General features: G+C 33.9%; 1 protein-coding gene across 1 annotated transcript in view; it reads left to right on the top strand.

Moving 5' to 3' along the window:
- Positions 1-20092, top strand: part of SASS6 (SAS-6 centriolar assembly protein) — a 38515-nt gene that overhangs the window by 2758 nt on the left and 15665 nt on the right. The window contains exons 2-14 of the mRNA XM_019747014.2: positions 3048-3108; positions 6025-6104; positions 6512-6616; positions 7420-7591; positions 8248-8313; positions 9157-9276; positions 12703-12894; positions 15480-15674; positions 15807-15896; positions 15975-16154; positions 16554-16635; positions 17325-17452; positions 19362-19490. Coding sequence (XP_019602573.2) covers positions 3048-3108; positions 6025-6104; positions 6512-6616; positions 7420-7591; positions 8248-8313; positions 9157-9276; positions 12703-12894; positions 15480-15674; positions 15807-15896; positions 15975-16154; positions 16554-16635; positions 17325-17452; positions 19362-19490 — 1600 coding nt within the window. The remainder of the gene's footprint in view (positions 1-3047; positions 3109-6024; positions 6105-6511; positions 6617-7419; positions 7592-8247; positions 8314-9156; positions 9277-12702; positions 12895-15479; positions 15675-15806; positions 15897-15974; positions 16155-16553; positions 16636-17324; positions 17453-19361; positions 19491-20092) is intronic.

The raw sequence follows: 20092 nt of genomic DNA, 5'->3' as shown, positions 1-20092 counted from the left end.
TCCCAACAACAATAACAACAACAAAACACTTTTCATTCTGGTCCTCAAGGAACTCAAACCTTAACAGGAGAAACAAGATTTTCCTTGGAGAGGCAGCATAGCACAGGTTAAGAGTTCAGGCTCTGGAGCCAGATTGTCTGGGTTTAAAACCCAGTTCTGCCACTTACTGATTGATTTTTATACAAATTTTTTTTTTTTTAACTTAACGTCTCTGTGCCCATTTTCAAATTGATAATGAAAGTACCTGCCTCATTTCATTATGAACATATGAGTTAATACATATAAAGTGCTTGGAACAGAGCCCAGAGTATACTGAGCATTCACTAAACGTTAGCTATTGTTCAAGTGTGATTAATGCATGAAGTAATATAAATGTACTGAAGTCATAGAGAAGAAGCAAATTCAGTTGAAGACAGTGGTAATAATGCTCAGAAGACTCTGGAGGAAAGTGATGCAAAATTTTAAGCCCGTGATTTGACATCAACCTTTATTTCCTAAGTTCTCTCTAATATGCTAGTCACACTAGACTTCTTATTATCCTCTGAATGTACCTCATACTCTCTCAATGCCATAAATTTACTCCTGCTCTTCCCTTGGCCTCAAATGCTTTTTCTTTCATAACCTTCAAGTCTGTCTTAAACCCCTTCACCATAAGGACCTTTTCGAAGTTGCCTAAATTGAAATTAATTGCCCTTATTCATTTATTAGCTAGAATGGTGTAGGTGAAAGATCTGAGTTCTGACTTGTGCTCTACAGTGTGGCCTTAACCAGGTTTATAACTGCACCTCAGGTTCTTCCTTTGTAAGACAGAGATAATATTTACTTAACAAGATTATTATTGTTAAATAAGATGATATATTTCAAAGGGCCTTGCAGGTACTCAGTAGTATAGATACTTATAGTGACCCTTACCTCTCTTTTCTTGAAGCCCCAAAACAGAATCAGAAGCAAATCTGGGGTAAAGTCATTTAATCTGATCTCAGTTTGAGGACATGACAGGGATTATGTTTATTTCTGTGTGTATCCCTAGCACCCAGCACAGTACCTGGTTTAGAGTAGACTTCGTTTGTTTGACTTGAGAGTTTGAGGCCCTGGCTACCAGGTGGCAGAGGTGGGCTAGAATCCAGTTCTGCTGATGCCAAGTTTAACTGATGGACGATAGGTAGATTTATACATTGTTCAAAGAGTGACAAAAATGCTATTGAGAAATAGCATTTTTTATTGAGTTTGTATTTGTTTTATATTATTCCTATGACATTAACCATTACCGTGGAGAAAATAAGATTTGTGATTTCAGATAGTAAGTATATCCTCTGAAAGCTCAGATTTTTCTACTAGATATTTCGGGGGAGGTGTCGAAGTAAACATGGGAAATAGGTTTAATCTATGGGCCTTTCCTTTTTTCTACCAACAACTAATGCATATAGACAGTTGGAATATATGGAACAACATCATTAATATCATGGGCAAATTATATTAATATTACTTCCAGTATTATGTAAAGAATATTTTATTAAGTGGGTGCTTGAATGTTTTTTACAAATTTACCAGGACTTTAAAACCTGTAAATCACCATAACGAGTTAGTTATCAACTACAGTGTCATACCACTATGGTAGTATGTACTAGAAAAAAACTTCAAAATATGAAAACCAAACATATTGACATTGTAGAGCTGAAAAGGCCCTCACAAACCTAACTCAATCCATTTATTTTACAAATTAGGAGATTGAAAAGATTTTTCCCCTAAGAATGCTTAATTTAAGTGGAGTAGGAATCAAATCTGTTTCATGTATATTGCTCTGGGTACTAGGAAAATAGAAACAAAATATTCTCTTGTTTTAAAGACAGTTCTTCCTGTCTTCCTAATGTTCACCAGTGCTGCTTATTCCTTTTCGGATAATAGATACAAATTATGGTAATCTGATCATATGAACTAAGATTTAGCATCCAATTATATGTCCAATAAGAAATTTAACTAAAATGACATGTTTTAAACCAATATAAAATTAAAAATCAGCATAAAAAAATTCAAACAGTTGAATCTGGCCTTGGGTAACCATTACCAAGTTTTTCCATCGACACTCAGTAGTACATAAGTAATAGTAGAATGTGGGAAAGGTTTAAAACATATCTTTAGAATAATAACTTAAAATTGAACAAGATCTTAGTTTGTTAAAATTGAACATAAACTAGTTTGTTTTCTTTCCCTGCAAATCCGGGGAAGGTCATTGTTATTCTAGCAGAATAGTTTTGAGAATCACTTATACAGAGATGTTTTTTCACCAATTTCTCCCTTTATTTCCTAATTTAAACATTTTTGTTCCATTTGATTGATGTTTATGAGCATCTTTATTTATATGCCTCTGTGCGATACTGGATTCTCTAAGATGCAGTATAGAATGTGGAAAGCTATGGTTTCAAGTTTTTAGGGTTTAGCGTAACTACACTATGATAGACGATAAACTTGTTGACACTACTTCTATGGATGGATTGCATAGAGTATATTGAGCAGGTGTAGTGTGTGGACCTGAATGTGTATGCCTTACACAACAGGGATTCTGTTACATTATTTCCTTGACCATTCCTGTATTTTAATATTACTTCATGTTTTAAGTTTTTCAAATGCATTCTCTCGTAAATCATTTCATTATTTGAATGGGTGATTTTTTTTTTTTTTAATGTGAAAAGTTATTAAATTGATGGTTTGTCTTTCAATAGATGCTATTTTAGCATCAGGGCAGTAAGGTTATATACCAGGCTAGTAGTAGGTATTCCACATCATTCATCGTATTTAATCCTTACAACAACTCCATTTTACAGGAGATAAAAATTTAGCCTCAGGTTAAAAACCTGATTACTACTTAATGAGTGGAAGAACAAGACCTTAAACTTCAAATCCAGTGTGCTTTCCCAACATCTGTTTATAAATTAGGGAATACCTGTGGAAGGTCTTGTAGCTTAAGATGGAAAACTTTAGTTAATACAAATGAGTGATAGCTCATTTCATGTGACTGTTTCTGATAGTTGGCATATCTCTTCACACAGGAGAGTAAGTGTTAGAGTGAGCATTGAACTACAATCAGTTTCTAATCCAGTTCACAGAAAGGTGGGTATTCATTTCTTTTTTGAAATATGATAATTTCTGTACATTATAATTATTTTTGTTCTTTAAGAATGTGAGAGCTCTTGTAACACCCATATTTCTTTATTTATTTTTAAATTTTATGAAATGTATTGGGGTGACGTTGGTTAGTAAAATTATACAGGTTTCAAGTATACATTTCTATAATACATCATCTATATATTGCATTGTGTGTTCACCACCCAAAGTCAGTTCTCCTTCTGTCACCATATATTTGACTTCTTTTTCCCTCTTCTACCACACCCACTCCCCCCTGTCCCTCTGGTAACCACTAAACTGTTGTCTTTGTCTTGTTCTTTTGTTGCTTTCAGTTTTATATTCCACATATGAGTGAAGTTACGTATATGGTTCTTGACTTTGACTTATTTTGCTTACCTTGATAATCTCAAGATCCATCCGTGTTGTCACAAATGGCAGCATTTCATCTTTTTTATGGCCGAGTAATATTCCATTATACATGTATACCACATCTTTATCCAATCATCTATCGAAGGACACTTTGGTTGTTTCCATGTCTTGGCTACTGTGAATATTGCTGCAGTGAATGTAGGGGTACATGTATCTTTAGGGATAAATGTTTTCAGATTATTGGGGTAGATACCCAGAAGAGGGATTGTTGGGTTGTATGGTAATTCTATTCTTAATTTATTGAGGACCCTCCATACTGTTTTCCATAGTGGCTGTACCAATTTACATTCCCAGCATCAGTGTATAAGGGTTCCTTTTTCTCCCCAGCCTCTCCAACACTTTTTATTACTTGTCTTGTTGATGATAACCTTTCTAACTGGTGTGAGGTGTTATCTCATTGTACACCCATCTTTTCAATTTTGGGCCATTTTGTAACTTGCAGATCTGGGGGTGGTAGAATCTACTAAGAAAATAATTGAGAGATTATTATGCCATATGTTTCTGAAGCATGCAAGAATGGGAATTGGGAGAACAGATTCCTTAGGTTTGCCCAATACACTTATAAATGCTAGAATATTTATTGCTACCCTATAGAATTAACCTTTCATGGTATAAATGTGAGAACAGAATGGATTGAAGCTCTGCAGGGAGGTATTCTTGAATCTTTTACTTTGCCTTTTGAAGAGAGGCATTTAGAGCATCAGTCCTGTATGATCTTCATAAGTATGAGTCATCAACAGAGAAATGGATACAGAATAGAGGGCTAAGAAATAGAGCATCTGTTTTCTCTGTGTCATAACTTTACCTAAACATATTCAAGGATCTAGTAGTATTAGTAGCAGCTTCAGGTTTTCTTTATAGCATCTTAGTGTGGATTTCAAAAAACATAGGGAATATAGTAGTAACATTGTAGTAACTATGTATGATTTCAAGGGGGTATGAGACTTAGGGGGAATCACTTCATAAGTTATATAAATGTCTAACCACTGTGCTGTACACAGGAAATTAATATGATTTTGTATGTCAACTGTAACTGAAAAAAAGAATGAAAAAAAACTTCAATAGGATCTGCTTTAAGAACAGGACATTTTGAGGCAGAGCAAATACCTAGATTGCTAATTTTCCAGGGTAGAGATGATATATTGTACTCTTACATGTTATTCCTTATGCCTCCTCATTTTTTTGCTCTACTTAAAGGTGGTTTAGATTTTTCTAGGACCCCTGACAGTTCCTCAGTAGCCGTGGGTAGATTTTGTTTCAAGTGGAAGGTTATTCTTAACCTGTATGCTTATTTCTTTATTAGCCCTCCATCATCTTGTTGTTATGCCTGTTTTCTTTACACCATTGTTCTCTGAAGTATGTGATTTCTGTGTACTTTTCTGTCCTCTTTAACTGCTGTGATGGTCTGCCACACTATAAATTTAACTACTGGGAAAATGGTCTTTATGAAAGGTATTGAGTTCATTTGAAACTGAAAACAAGTGGAATTCCATATCAGTGGCTACCTGCAGTAGGAGAGAATAAGCCCTTAGGAAGAAGCCTTGGCAACATGTCACCTGATACCCCTGGCCTCTGCCTGAGAAACAAATGTTCCTTTCTTTTCTGGGGTGGGTGATTGTCATTTCTGCTGATGTATTTGCCACTTTTTTTCCCCCTCTTCTTCCGCCTCATCCCCACCCCTCAAGCCGTTGTGTCTTAGTCTGGTTGTGTAGGACACAGCTCCCTGGCCCATGCTGCTATTATGAGCCTTGCACTCCGCGCCCCCCCCCCCCCCGTTGAGGCAGTCGACTGCTGGTTTGCTGGTTGTCGGTTGGCTGCTCACAGCAGCCCGAGGCAGCACACAGCAGCCCACGGCTGCTCACGCTTGCTGCCGGCCACTCAGGCTGGCCATCGGCTGCTCATGGTAGCATATGGTAGCGCGCGGCAGCTCATGCCGACCACCACCTGAGCCCAGCGCCTGGGAGAGCTGCTGTTCACAATCTTAACTATAGAGCGCGCAGCTTACTGGCCTATGTGGGAATCAAACTGGCGACCTTGGTGTTAGGAGCTCGGCGCTCCAGCCACCGGGCCAGTTTTGAAATACCAGACAATTAACTTGAAGGAAACTGAAAATATGATTAAACACGATATGATCAGTGGTAAAGAATATTTTTGTCATAATATTATAGTGCAGCAAGGGCTGGATCTGAGTTTTCCTGAGCCTCTGCTAGGATGGTATTCCTAAACATAAAACTCCTATCATTTAATTACTTTGTAGACCCCCATGTGGTTCTCAAGAAGCAGAATATCTACCCCTGTTTAAGATAGTAAGTCTAAAGACTAAGGAAAACCCAGCAGCACCAGAAAACAAAGCCATCTGAAGTATAATGGTGATACACTGATGTCTTGGATGATTTCACTTCCACGAAGGATGAAATTACACTAAAAGCCAGATCTGCTAAAAACATTAAAAAATAATAATCTTTCTTTCAGGATTTAGTTATCCGTCTAACTGATGATACTGACCCATTTTTCCTGTATAACCTTGTTATATCTGAGGAAGATTTTCAGAGGTAACTAAATTAAATTTATTTTTCTAGTTCTATATTTAATCTAGGAATAAGTAAGTTTTTAAGTTTTATGAATGTATTGATACTATTCTTTTTGAAATATATACCTATTAGGAACATTAGGTATTTTAGAAACACCAGACTATTTATACTATAATTATTCAGAATGTTTTTGAAAATAAATATTTCATAGCTTGTCAGAGATCTGCTTAAAATATCGCAGAAAATTGGAGTTATAGGTAAATCTATTGACCTTTTTTCTCCCATTGGATAAATTCCATAAATATCAAAGTTCCCTAGTTTATTTCTTGATTATGGGTGTTCAGTAAAAAAAAAAAGTTTCAGGGTGTTAATTATAATTACAGATAGTAATTAAATTTTTAAAATCTCTTTTTCTGTCTTCTGTATAGTTTAAAATTCCAGCAAGGTCTTCTGGTAGACTTCTTAGCTTTCCCACAAAAATTTATAGATCTCCTTCAGCAATGTACTCAAGAGCATGCCAAAGAAATTCCAAGGTAAGTCTCATGAGAGCACTCAGCTACATCATTAAACTTCTCTTAAGACAAACTCTTCTTTGTAAGACAAAATGATGGTAAAATATTTTCTGTGTATTACAAGTTTTTATAATTAACTTGGAAAAAGAAAAGAATAAGCTTTTGTGTGTGTGTGTGTGTGTGTGTGTGTGAGTGAATATTCATGTGGTGCCAATGCCTGATCCTTTTGTTGTAAAGTTCACCAAACTTTTATCTATTGGTTCATCAACTGATGACTGTTGATTGAATCATTTATTTCATTAGGAACTACAAAATTATGTTTTTCTAATTCTAATTCTATGTTAGGTATAATTCTTCTATAAAGAACTTGCCCTCATTGATTAGAGCTATGTGATTACTCTGAAAATTCATACAGGAAAGGATAAATACTTTATTCTTACTTTTAAGTTGTCAGTTTTCAAAGCAAAGGCTGTTACTCTAATTATTTTCTTGCTTTTAGTGAGGTTTTTATTTGTTTTCTATTTTAGTTTTTTGCTTTCTTCTCATTGTGAATTCATGGACATTTATGTATTCACTGTTTCAATCAGTCTTTTTTCTTGTCCAGTTTATACATTTTACTGTTTAAAACAATTTAACCAATTTTATCACTGGGAGTCCTTTCATATTGGCCCCTATGATTCCAATATGTCCCTTTCCTGATCCTTCTAATTATTGATGATCCATCGAATCCATAGCTCATAATGATCCATTTAATGGAGCTCATGATTCAATGGGAGTTTCACTATCTCATAAATGTGTTATAATGTGATACTTTCTTTCCAAAGGTTTTTGTTGCAGTTAGTTTCTCCAGCAGCTATTTTGGATAACTCTCCTGCCTTTTTAAATGTGGTAGAGACAAATCCTTTTAAGCATCTTACACACCTCTCACTAAAACTTTTACCCGGAAATGATGTGGAAATAAAGAAGTTTCTAGCAGGCTGTTTGAAATGTAGCAAGGTAAGATTTAAATTTAAACTATTCTTTTAAAACAAGTAGGACTCTGATAAAATCACTGAAGAGCTGTATTGCTTTCAGTTTTTGTTTTCTGAGTAAATATGTACAGTAAATTTTTATAGCATGTAATAATTTTATTGTTTTTCATTTAGTCAGGGTATAACAAGGATAGAACTGGACCAGCAGTTGAGAAACTTAGGTTTCAAGGTTTTTCCTAATTTTCTGTAACCTTGGGGGGGGTCACTTAAATTCTTGGTGTCATGGTTTCATCCGCCTGTAGATATGTATGGAAATATCTAGCCTATCTTAAATGAAATAAATTATATGAAAGTGTCTTGAAAATTACAAAGTGCTCTATAACTAAGGTATATAGCATGAGAAAACAACATTGGGATGCCTCTTAAAAAAAGTTTTCAGAAAGTCTCTCTAGTCAGATGCTATAGATCAGTGCATTTCAGAATTTAATAGCACACAAATCTGTGGATCTTGCTCATGCAGATTCTGACTCAGAAGATCTGAGGTGGGGCCTGAGATTCTGCATTTCTAACAAACTCCCAGGGTGTTGCTGATGTTGTATTTTACTACACTTTGAGTAGTGCAGCTATGGATGATTAAATTAAATTGTAAACTATGTAATTTTATCCATTTTTTTTAAATAGGAAGAAAAATTCTCGTTGACACAATCACTAGAGGATGTTACTCGGCAACTGAATTTCACACAAAAGGTAATTCAAATTTCATTTTGTCTTTGTAAGTCATCCAAACATTGGCTCTGATTTGCTTCCTGAATCCAATCTAGACTTTTGCGTATGTTTTTTCAAAGCATGCTACCACAGAATTCCCTCTCCTTTTTGCTACCCTTCCCCTACTAGTTATTATCTTAATCTAATGCTTTCTCTCTTTGATATTTTATTCCATCCAAACATGTTATCCCAACATGACACATTCCTTCCAAATCTTTATTAAATTAGATAACGTGTAGTATCTGCCACGTGTTAGTTCTCTGCTTCTTTTATTTACCTCATTCTTCTTGTATGAAATAGCCTTCCTCTTGTAAACCTTTCCTTCCTTTTGTTATGTTTAGAACTAATTGTTCTGACAGGCTTATCATTTCAGTCATAGCTACTACCTTTTTGCCCATAATCTTAAAATTGAGGATCAAAGTATTTGATAAGCTACATGGCTTCAGGCAGAAAATATCCTGCACAACATGGCCCACTTGGGAACCTATGTTCTGGGTTTTATGTGTATAAGTGAACTACTTCTTGTGATTAACTTGTTCTACCCTGGGTTGCTTTACTTCTTAATGCCAGAGGTGAGGTTTGGGTGGTGAACAGCCAGACTTAACTAAAAGGTTAAAGATAGTTAAGCTTGACCAGTGGGACATTTTAGATCTAACATTGCTTATATTCTAATCTTGATTTCCTCAAATTCAAAAAATATATTTGAGTATGTCTTGAAAAGCTGTGATTCCATTTTCTTTAATATCCTTGTAAATATTGCTATATTCTAATTGAATAACCAATTTAGGACACTGTCTTGATATTTTATATTGAATTCTAATGCAGACATTATCAGAAAAAATCCAAGAATTAGATAAGTTACGGAATGAATGGGCATCACACACAGCAGCATTGTCAAATAAGCATTCTCAGGAACTGACAAGTGAGAAGGAAAAAGCCTTGCAGGTATGAACATTAAAAGAAAGTGGAAAAATACTTTGTTATTGCTGTTAGTTATTTTGTTAATAATAAAAGTAATATAACTTGCTTTAAAATTTTCAGACATTGCAAAAGTATATAAAAGTTAAAAGTCTTCTCCTTTAAAGTCTTAGTACCTGGAGATTATAAACATTTTGATTTGTGTTTTTTCACTTTTTTGTATATTTGTAATATATAATTTATGAATATTTGTTTATAAATTTTGAAATATGTAAATTATATATAATTATAGACATATATGTACACACTTAGTGGATTTTGGTTTTGTTTTGTTTTAATGAGGTCCTACTGGATATATTGACTAACTTTTTATCACTTAACATGACATCATGGATATCATTCTGTATCAGTTCAGATAGTCCTTTTTAGTAGCTGTATAGTATTCATTATTTGGATATAACAAATTATTTAACTACTCCAAATGGTGGGCATTTATTTAAATGCTTCAAAATTTTGTTTATGGCAAATACGACTGCAGTGAACATTCTAGAAACTTCTGTTCCTAGAAGTGAGGTTGTAATGTACTCATATAAAATACTAATGAATATTACAAATTTGCCACCCAGAAAGGTTGTACCAAATAGAATCCCAAAGATGGTGTATAACAGTACCTATTTCCCTATAATCTTGATATTATTATTAACCTTCTTAATATTTACCAACTGATAGGTGTTGCAGTAGTATTTGTTCTAATTTATATTTCTTAGGTTTTTAGTGAAGATAAACATCTTTTACTATGACTTTCAGCCATTTTTATTTCTTCTGTGGATTGCTTTTTAGTATCTTCAACTTTTCCTGTGTGACTATCATTTTCTGCTGCTTTGTAGTGTGGATTTTTACCTTTTATTTAATAGCTTCTTTAATATTAAATTTTACTTTTGTTTTTATGTACTTTGCCCCATGTTTGCTTTTAGAGTACAGCTTGATGATATTTTTGTGTGTAACTTTCATACAAATTAAGATTCAGAAAATTGTATCATCCCTCACGGTTGCCCTGTGTGCAGTCTCAGTTGATATCATACACCCACAGGAGGTCCTCACTCTTCTGACTTCTATCATTGATTAGTTTTGCCTGTTCTTAAACTTCATACAAATGGATTCATACAGTATGTACTTATTTGTGTTTGGCTTCCTTCACTTGGTATATCTCTGAGATTCAGTTGTGTTCTTGTGTGTTTCTTTTTGTTGTGTAGTATTCTATTATATGAATATGCCGTAATTTATGTATTTTCTCTTGGCAGACATTTGGTATTTCTGATATTTTGCTGTTGTTAATTAAATTATTATGAACATTCTAATACATGTCTTTTTGTGAACACGTACTCTTTTTCTTTGCATATATATTTAGGGTTGGAATAGCTAGGTTCTAGTGTAGGCATGTGTTTAGTAGAAACTGCCAAACTGTTTTCTAAAGTGTATATACTAGTTTACAGCTTTATTCTGTGAGTGTGTAATAGTACTTTAATGAGACTTGATGGTTTGTTTTTTAATGTTTTTGAATGACTAGTTTTTCATTTCATTAATGAGTTCTACACTATTTTTACCTCTATTTCATTAATTTCTGTTATTTACTACCACATTTTTGGCTCGATTTTCAAACAAGTTAGGTTCTAAAAGTCTCATCATAAGTGCATTTGTTTATAACTTCGAAGTGACTGAAGGATTTGTTTGCATTCCTTACTGCATTTTCCTAATGGGATTGTGGATCATTCCTTTGAGAGTTTAAAACCAGGCCACTCTCTTCTCTTCCTGGTGATAGATATTCCATAAGGCAATGATTTTAAAACCTTAGTGTATATCAGAATCACCCTAAATAAAGTAGAAAATGTAAATGTAAATGTTGTAATTCTATCCCTTACCCTTTCTTTTGTTGTTGTTGTTTTTTTAAACAAAAACTCTAAAATTCTGATGATCAATGGGATAAAGCCATTTCTTTATTTTACTGCCTTCGACCTTTATTGCCTTTAGTGTGTTTGATGACCCGCTTAGTTACAGTTAGCATCTTTACTAGATTGCTTTGGGGTTTTTTCCTCATTGATCCTTCAGTGTTTTCTTTCAAGATTGCATTTTCAGTTTTATATGGAGCCTTTCCTCTCTTATCTCTTTTGCTCCCTTCTCCCCTTTCCAGTTTTCCAAAAATAAGGGAAGTCCTAAAATAGTATTGTAAAATTTCCAAAGTATTTTTATGAAAGACCTATTCCCCTCCACTTGTGGTAGGAATTTTTGAATAGGTACAGCATTTTCTGGAATGCAGTTTTGGAACTTGTATCAAGCTTTATATTTGTTTACAGTCTTTGACCTATAATTGATCATAAGGAAATAATCTGAATTTTGGATGTGTTTGGACCAAAATATCAATCATAGTTTTATTTGTAATTGTGAAAAATTGGAAACTCAATGTCCATAGTAGGGCATGGGTTAAATGAATTAAGGTGTAGCTATGGGTGGAATATTGTACAGCTACTAAGGTGTTTGCAAACAGTTTTTTAATGATGTGAGAAGGTGTGATGTGCTAATGATGTGCTAAGGGAATAAAAAGCATGATTAAATTGTATAAATAGCGTGGTCCTAATTTATGTTGTATGTGTGTGAGTGATGTCAATTTAAATATATAAATGACTGGAAAGGAATATTTCTAAATCTTTAGAGTGACTTCCTGGATGAGAATATCAATTACTGGTGCTTTCTTTCATTGTGTCTTTAAGAGCATGTATAACTTTCATAATCAGAAAAATATACATTATTTTTTAAAGGTATTTAAGATTTGATAGTGTTCATTGACAGAAATTGTTAAGATAGGTTTGTGGTATGATTCAAACAGGCACTAGAGATTACAGTTAATACCATGTTCAGATTTTATTTTTGGTAAAATTTAACTACTGAATGTAAGACTAAACTAATGAATAATACCTTGCTGATTTCACAAGTTTAGGTGTGGGTTGTTTTTTTTTTTCATTATAAAACCTAAGTACTTGTAAAAAACTGAAATAATAAAATGGTGTTTAAAGCAAATACTGAAAGTTCCTTAAGTACCTACTGGTTTTTTTTACACAAATAGGTTTACATTATATATACACTCTTGCAGTTTGCTTTTTTTTTTTAACTTAATCATATATCACTCTTCCCTTAACTTGAAGATGATTACATGTAAACATATGTGGACTTAGGAGAAGCAGAAATTATGAATGAGCTTATAGTGGTAAATTTGCTTTTGTTGATTTTACTTTCTCCTTCATGAAATCCATAATTGAAAATAGATTCTGTCCCAAACACGGAAATCTTATAATTACATAGAAGAATAATTAAGATTGTTTTTCCTTCAAATCTTCCCATATACATGTATTTCTGTTTTTTTTCCTTTGAATTTTGGTACTATATTTTATTATATAATAGGTGCAGGTTCAATACCAACAGCAACATGAACAACAGAAAAAAGATTTAGAAATCCTCCATCAACGAAACATCCAGCAGCTACAGAACAGATTGTCTGAGTTAGAGGTGGCTAATAAAGACCTAACCGAAAGGAAATATAAAGGAGACTCCACCGTCAGAGAACTTAAAGCCAAACTGTCTGGTGTCGAAGAGGTATTGAATATTGGGCTTGTTACTTGTGTGGGTGATGTTCCTTTGGATCTCTGCAAACATCTCTTTGGTGGGAGGGTTATCCGTTCAGACAATGTGCAAAAAACATTAAGAATCTGAAATCTGATAAAAATGGCTGATTCAGTTAAGGTCTTGAAGAGTGGCTTTGGCACAGCCCTCAGGTTTTTCAGTGTACTTTTAATAATAGCAGTGTCTGTAGCTCAGGGTACTCTGTTGACAGAGCTAGTTCTTTCTCTCAGCCTGCCCAGTATATTAAATAACTACATGAAGTTTAGTGTCTAGTTGCAATAATGTTAATAATAGTAGTGATAATGTTAATGCTTCCTGAATATTTGCGATGTGGCAGGCACTGTTTTAAGGGCTTTACGTATATTAGCTCATTTAATTCTTACAATAATTCTTTTAAAGTAGATACTCATTATGCTCATTTTAAAGATGATGAAACTAAGGTACAGAGAGGTTGAGTTATTTGCCCAAAGTCACATAGCCAGTGTGTGGAAGAGTGAAGTTTGGAATCCTCTATTATTTGCATGTCTTTGCTGCTACCACCTTGTTTTTTCAGGCAACAGAAAGTTTAACAATCTTGCTATGAGGACACGTTTGTTGATGCTTTGACCCTGGTGATAGACACCTTCCTAGCATTATTATGAATTGTCACATGAATTATCAGAAAACGTGGATTTTGTTAAGTCTGTCTATTTAAATGCAAAGATCACCGTGTTATTCTGGCTCACGTGACTTCCAATTCCATTTCAGCAGTCTGTTAGGCTTAGAAACTCTAAAGCCTGACTGAGTTTATGTTCAGAGCCTTAGAGTATTTTGCCCCAACAATAAATGTCTTCATCCTCCCTGCCTTTTTACCTTTCTTACCAGTTAGTAATACATTTCATTCTTCATAATACACTAGATATTCTAAATGCTTCAGTATAATGCTGTATAATTTTTTTCTATCTTCGACCTGAAACTGGTTAGTATATAAACAGAGTACTTCATTATGTTGATTTTTATACAATCTAATCAAAACATTTCTTTCTAGATTTGCATAAGACTTGCAAATGAGTTTTGGGAACTTTTTTTTAACCTCTGAGTACTGCTACCTAATTATGTAAAATTATACCTTTTAGGCATTAGTGCCCTAAAATTAATAATAATTGCTACCATTTGTTGAGTATTTACTATGTGCCAGGCAAAATGCTGAGAAATTTACAATAGGGTTTTTGTGACGATTAAATGAAATAATTTATGAAGTATTGATCATTTCTATTTTACAAACTAAGGGACCTGGGATTTAGGGAGGTTAAGTAATTCCCAAGATCACACAGGAAAGCCAGAATTTGTGTTCAAGTTTGTTTGATACCAAAGTCTAAGCTTCTAAAATCATTGTGGTATAATACTGCAAAATGATGTTGTAAAGTTTTTGTTAAAAACAAAAATTATCTAGGAATAGTATATACTGAACTTTTCTATACCAGCAACACTTGGGTTGGTATTAGCTGATTGGGCAGTGATCTATTCCAGATTTTTTTTAGTCTATTTTTAATTAATTATTGTTTGCTTGATTTGCTTTTAAGAGTGAATCAAAGAAATGTTAACATATTTGTTGATGTGGAAAGATATTTGTAATATATACACAGGGTGCCAAAAAAATGTATACACACTTTAAGAAATGAAAACTATTAAAATTGTAATACTCAATATATACTGATAACAAAAGACGAATACAAGTCACATTTGCTTTCTGCAATTATAAGAGGTGCTCAAAGTGGTTACCATCAGTGTCCAGGCACTTCTGATTATGGCAAACTACTGCATGAGCAACGTTGACCAAAGTGTCCACTTGTATACATTTTTTTGGCACCCCTGGTGTATGAAGAAGACAGATTATAAAACTGCATAGTATGAGTCCTTTAAAAAATAAATCTTTATGTATGAGCAGCAGAGATAAATGTTAACTCGAGCTGGTGGTTCTCACCCTTGGCTACCGTAGAATCAGTTGGAGAGCTATTAAATGTCCTAGTGCCCAGGCCATAGATCACACTAACTAAATCAGAATCTCTTGGGGATAGTAACAGACGTCAGTACAGGCGTTATCTTGGAGATACTTCAGATTCAGTTCCAGACGCTAGAATAAAGCAAGTACAGTGGTTTTTTTTAAAGTTCCCAAGTGATTTCAATATGCATATTAGATGGTAGAATGATAAGGCTTTATTAATTTTACGTATTTTGAAATTATATTATAATGAACATTTATTACCTAAGTGACATTTAAAAAATGTATATTTCAAGACATCAGAAAATTCTTGTTACTATATTTTAAAGTTGTAGTAACTTATTCATAAATCATGATTGTTTTATTTTCCCTCATCGTGATTGAATCAGTTGTTAGCATATTGAACAATTATATTCCAAATCTACAAGTTACATATACACTTAGACTTTCGTGTCCTTTAAAACAGATTAGTACTAGAACGTTAAAATTATTAGACTGTGTTTTAAACATCTTATTATAAATAATCAGATCAGCCAACTTCCCTTTTTCATAATGCATCAATTTTTTCATCTTCTAGGAGCTCCAGCGGACTAAGCAAGAAGTCCTTTCTTTGCGAAGAGAGAATTCCACACTAGATGCTGAATGCCATGAAAAAGAAAAGCATATTAATCAGCTACAAACAAAAGTGGCTGTTTTAGAACAGGAAATCAAGGATAAAGACCAGCTTGTTTTAAGAACAAAAGAAGCATTTGATACAATCCAGGAACAAAAGGTCTATTTTTAAATTTTGTAAACAAATTAATGATCACATTTATAAACTGATGCTTTTCCTAAACAAATACCCTAACTTTTTGTTTTAAAATATATATATATATATATATATATATATATATATATACATCAGGTGGCTTTAGAAGAAAATGGTGAGAAAAATCAGGTACAACTAGGAAAACTTGAAGCTACCATAAAATCATTATCAGCGGAACTTCTTAAGGTTTGTTTTTAAAAATTTAACAAAACATTAATATTTTATTGGATTATGTAGAAATATACATACAAAGCTCTTTTACAGGCAAATGAAATTATCAAGAAGTTACAAGGGGATCTGAAAACTTTAATGGGTAAATTGAAACTGAAGAATACAGTTACCATTCAGCAAGAGAAACTCTTGGCTGAGAAGGAAGAAAAATTACAAAAGGAACAAAAGGAATTACAAGATGTTGGACAGTCTCTCCGAAGTAAAGAGCAAGAGGTAGTTAATATTTTAGACTTTTGTGTGGGTGATTATTTGCAAAGTATAACAAATTTTTTAAATTTCTACTTTGTTATATTAGAGAATGGCTTTAGCTTTTTTTTGTTTTTCAAAGAACGTGACTAGATTCACACAGAACTTAATAACTATTTTTGTTTGAAAAGTTAGTTATTATGACTCAAATACCTTGAATGTTCATATATGTATATATGTGTGTGTATACACACACACAAAGATCTTATTACACAGGTGAGCTAATTCCTCTATTCTTTTCATAATAATTAAGAGCAATCAACTAATTAATTAGTTAGCTAATTAATTAACTAATTAATTAATACATTTCCTCAGTTTTTATTTTGGCCTTTATTACTATGCTTATTATGAGGATTGACATTTCAGGTATGCAGATTACAAGAACAATTAGAAGCTACAGTTCAAAAACTTGAAGAAAGCAAACAGCTTCTAAAAAATAATGAAAAGTGTAAGTATGTTATTTTTTATGTAAATGAGGTTTGTAGTTTTAACCTGAATATTTTATTTGAATTCATAGAAGTTGTGGAAAATCAGGATATTGCTATATACAAATAATTTCTCCTTGAAATATACTGTCTTAGTAATGTCTTTGCTATAGTGAACTACATCATCTGCCCTGTAAAAGTTTTCATCATTATAAAGAAAACCATATCACATATATCAGTAACCAAAATTAAGTGTTGAAAATATTGAATATAACTTACCTTTTAAATTCTTCAGTATTTTTTAATTTATATATTTACCTAATAGTAATAATATAAGTTATTTGAAATTAAAATATAAAATTAAGCCTTTAACATTTTTTGAGTTTCTAGTATTGGTTGTCAGACATAAAGAGTATGAACTTTACATAAACTGTAAGATACCATTCTAGAAATGGAAGCCTATAGATTCCCTGACTAGCAGAAATATATATTTCTGGTAGTAATAGAATGAGCCCTATGTGGCAGTTCATAAACTAAGAATCTTTAATGGCAAAAATTTCAGTTAACCTACATTGTTCTCTGTGTTATAAAGTAGTTTTAAAAACTTAAAATTTTAAAAACCTCAATATAATTTTTAAATGTTTAAAATTATTAGAAAAATAAAAATAGTCTAATAAAATTTTTTACTTTGTTTCTTGTTCTTTTATATAAGTAATCACATGGTTAAATAAAGAACTAAATGAAAATCAGCTAGTGAGAAAGCAAGACATGTTGGGACCTTCGACCACTCCACCTACTAGCAACACAATCAGAAGTGGAATTTCTCCTAACCCTAATGTGGTAAGATTTAAATTAAGATGTGGTCTTAATGAATTTCCTAAAACAAAAAATATACCCAGATTGTTAGGAAGTCTCCGTGACTTAAGGTGCTGGTACTAATAAGACGGGGGCCCTACAATTATTAGCACTGAAGTAGAATTCAAGTCACACTTGGATGTGGCACATTAAGTATACTTGCTCTTAAGAAAGAGGCTGTATTTAAAGGGCACACTTTGTAAGATTTTAACAGATACAGAAATCATTTGGTATTAACTAAAGTAATGCCAAATGTGCTGAAACACTTTTGAGGCGGCAAGAAGGGATAACAAGGTTTGAGCTCAAGTTCAGAACTACCATGGAAGGAATCGAAACGGAATTATCTCAGAAAAGGAAAAGAAAGAGAAAGGTCCTGTTACCAACCTTGTTGGCTCTAGATTTTAGAAAAAAACTGGCTATGAGGTATAAGTTTTCTAGCTTCCAGCACCAGGTCTCTTGCCTTTTCCTAGCAAGAACTAAGAGGGGAGAAAAAGAAAAGCAGCTCCTTACATTTGGGAACTGGCTTGGTGCTAGCAGGTAGTCATAGCAGGTAGACCTTGGTGTCGCTAGGAGCTGGACTAGGGCTCACAGCCAGGCCTCAGGACTCTCCTGTTGAACAGTTTCACCGCATGTCACCATCAGACAAGACAGCTGTGTGACTGTGATGGATCAAGACAAAAACAAGACCACGCCATAATCGTGTCTGAAAATGGACAAAAATGCAAACATTGCCAAACCACAAAAATGGACAAACATCCTCCTATTCTCGGTCACATGAATGACTGCTGCTTTATTAGCAATTACAGCTTTGGCCTTAATACATTTTGCTGTCCTTGTTAGATAAGACTTACTCAGATACCCAGTCATCGTTATCTCCATTTCCTGAGAGCATCCAATACATAGCAAATCCCCACTTTCTTAAACTGCTCCTTAAATCATCAGACACATGGCTAAGGCCAGTAAATAAGTCCCATTTGACACCCCTGCAACACCCCATGGTTTCTCATTATGTGCATTCTCCCTCATTACAAGGAGAAATAATAAACTCAGCGTGCACATGTGCAGATGTGTTTCTGATAATCACTGGCTGAAGTACATTGGCGGAGGATTTAAAATTCAAATGCCTAATTGAAATTTTAATCTACCCTATTATATCAGAGAGTACCTGATATTTGAAGATGGGAAATGATTTCTGCTGAATTGGAAAAGGTGTGGAGAGTAGTGCCTGATACTGAATTACAACCTTGAAAAAGCTTGACAGGCTTAACTCTAATGACTGATGATAAATAGCTATGTGAAGGGTGTTTTTCTCATATAGCCGGTGGTGTACACAGTGGCTTCTTAAGATTTGTGTTTCAGTTGGCCTCTTATTAAAATAAACTGTTTTCATGACATTGGTTAATGGTGGTATTACTATATTGAAAATTACTGGCAAAACAAATAATTATCTCAGTCCATTTTAGAACACTGATGCTACACCTGAAACTAACAGAAAAAAAGAAAAAACACTGGTAATGTTGTTTCTACTCAGACAGTCTGGCAGAAAATAACTTATTTTATCCCTGATTGGCCCATTGATCTATGACCACACCCTCCTACCTCCCCTCTGGAATTGGGGGCCAGAGCAAACCAAGACGGTTCAAAGGTCTTTGTTTTAACTCAGTTCAAAGGCAGATTCAGTGGTTTATTTTGTTTAAGCTTGCACAGCTACTCTAAAAAGCCAGGGTATCCCAGCCTCATGCTACATAATAAAGCAGAGTTTTGTGGTATCATCATAAATAAAATTGGCTTCTGAAATAGTGCTTTTAGATATTAGTTATTATAGCAGATGCTAAATGCCTCTTAGATCAGTAAATATTACTTAGAACTAATTTCTCTTTGTTTTTATTTTTAGGTTGATGGTAGACTGACTTACCCAACTTGTGGAATTGGTTATCCTGTCTCCTCTGCATTTGCTTTCCAGAATACCTTTCCTCATCCTTTATCTGCCAAAAATACCATCCACCCAGTTTCAGGACCAAAGGTAGCCAAAATAACTAATACTTTTTTTTTTCTTTTTATGAGAAATATAGCAACTTACTAACATACAGATATTTTTCATCTTTTAAAAATTTATTCTTTGATCAGTTGTAAGTATTAGGTGATGTATTAAATCAATATACTGCTGACTAGTATATATGCTTGTATGTCTTGAGTCACTGTAATTTATAAATATCTGGGCATCAGCCTACTTAAACTGTATTTACTCCGGTTCAACCTCTCCATTATTTTTTTTCCAAGTCAAGTTGTTGTCCTTTCAATCTTAGTTGTGGAGGGTGTCGTTCAGCTTCAAGTTGTCCTTTCAGTCTTTGTTGTGGAGGGCGCAGCTCAGCTCCAGGTCCAGTTGCCGTTGCTAGTTGCAGGGGGCCGCAGCCCACCATCCCTTGCGGGAGTCAAACCGGCAACCTTGTGGTTGAGAGGACACGCTCCAACCAACTGAGCCATCCTGGAGCTCAGCGGCAGCTTAGCTCAAGGTGCCGTGTTCAATTTTAGTTGCAGGGGGCGCTGCCCACCATCGCTTGCGGGAGTTGAGGAATCGAACTCGCAACCTTCGTGGTTGAGAGGATGCGCTCCAACGAACTGAGC

This window comes from Rhinolophus sinicus, linkage group LG14, assembly GCF_036562045.2.
Source record: "Rhinolophus sinicus isolate RSC01 linkage group LG14, ASM3656204v1, whole genome shotgun sequence".
Taxonomy (NCBI): Eukaryota; Metazoa; Chordata; class Mammalia; order Chiroptera; family Rhinolophidae; genus Rhinolophus; species Rhinolophus sinicus.
This window is presented reverse-complemented; position numbering and strand designations above follow the sequence as displayed.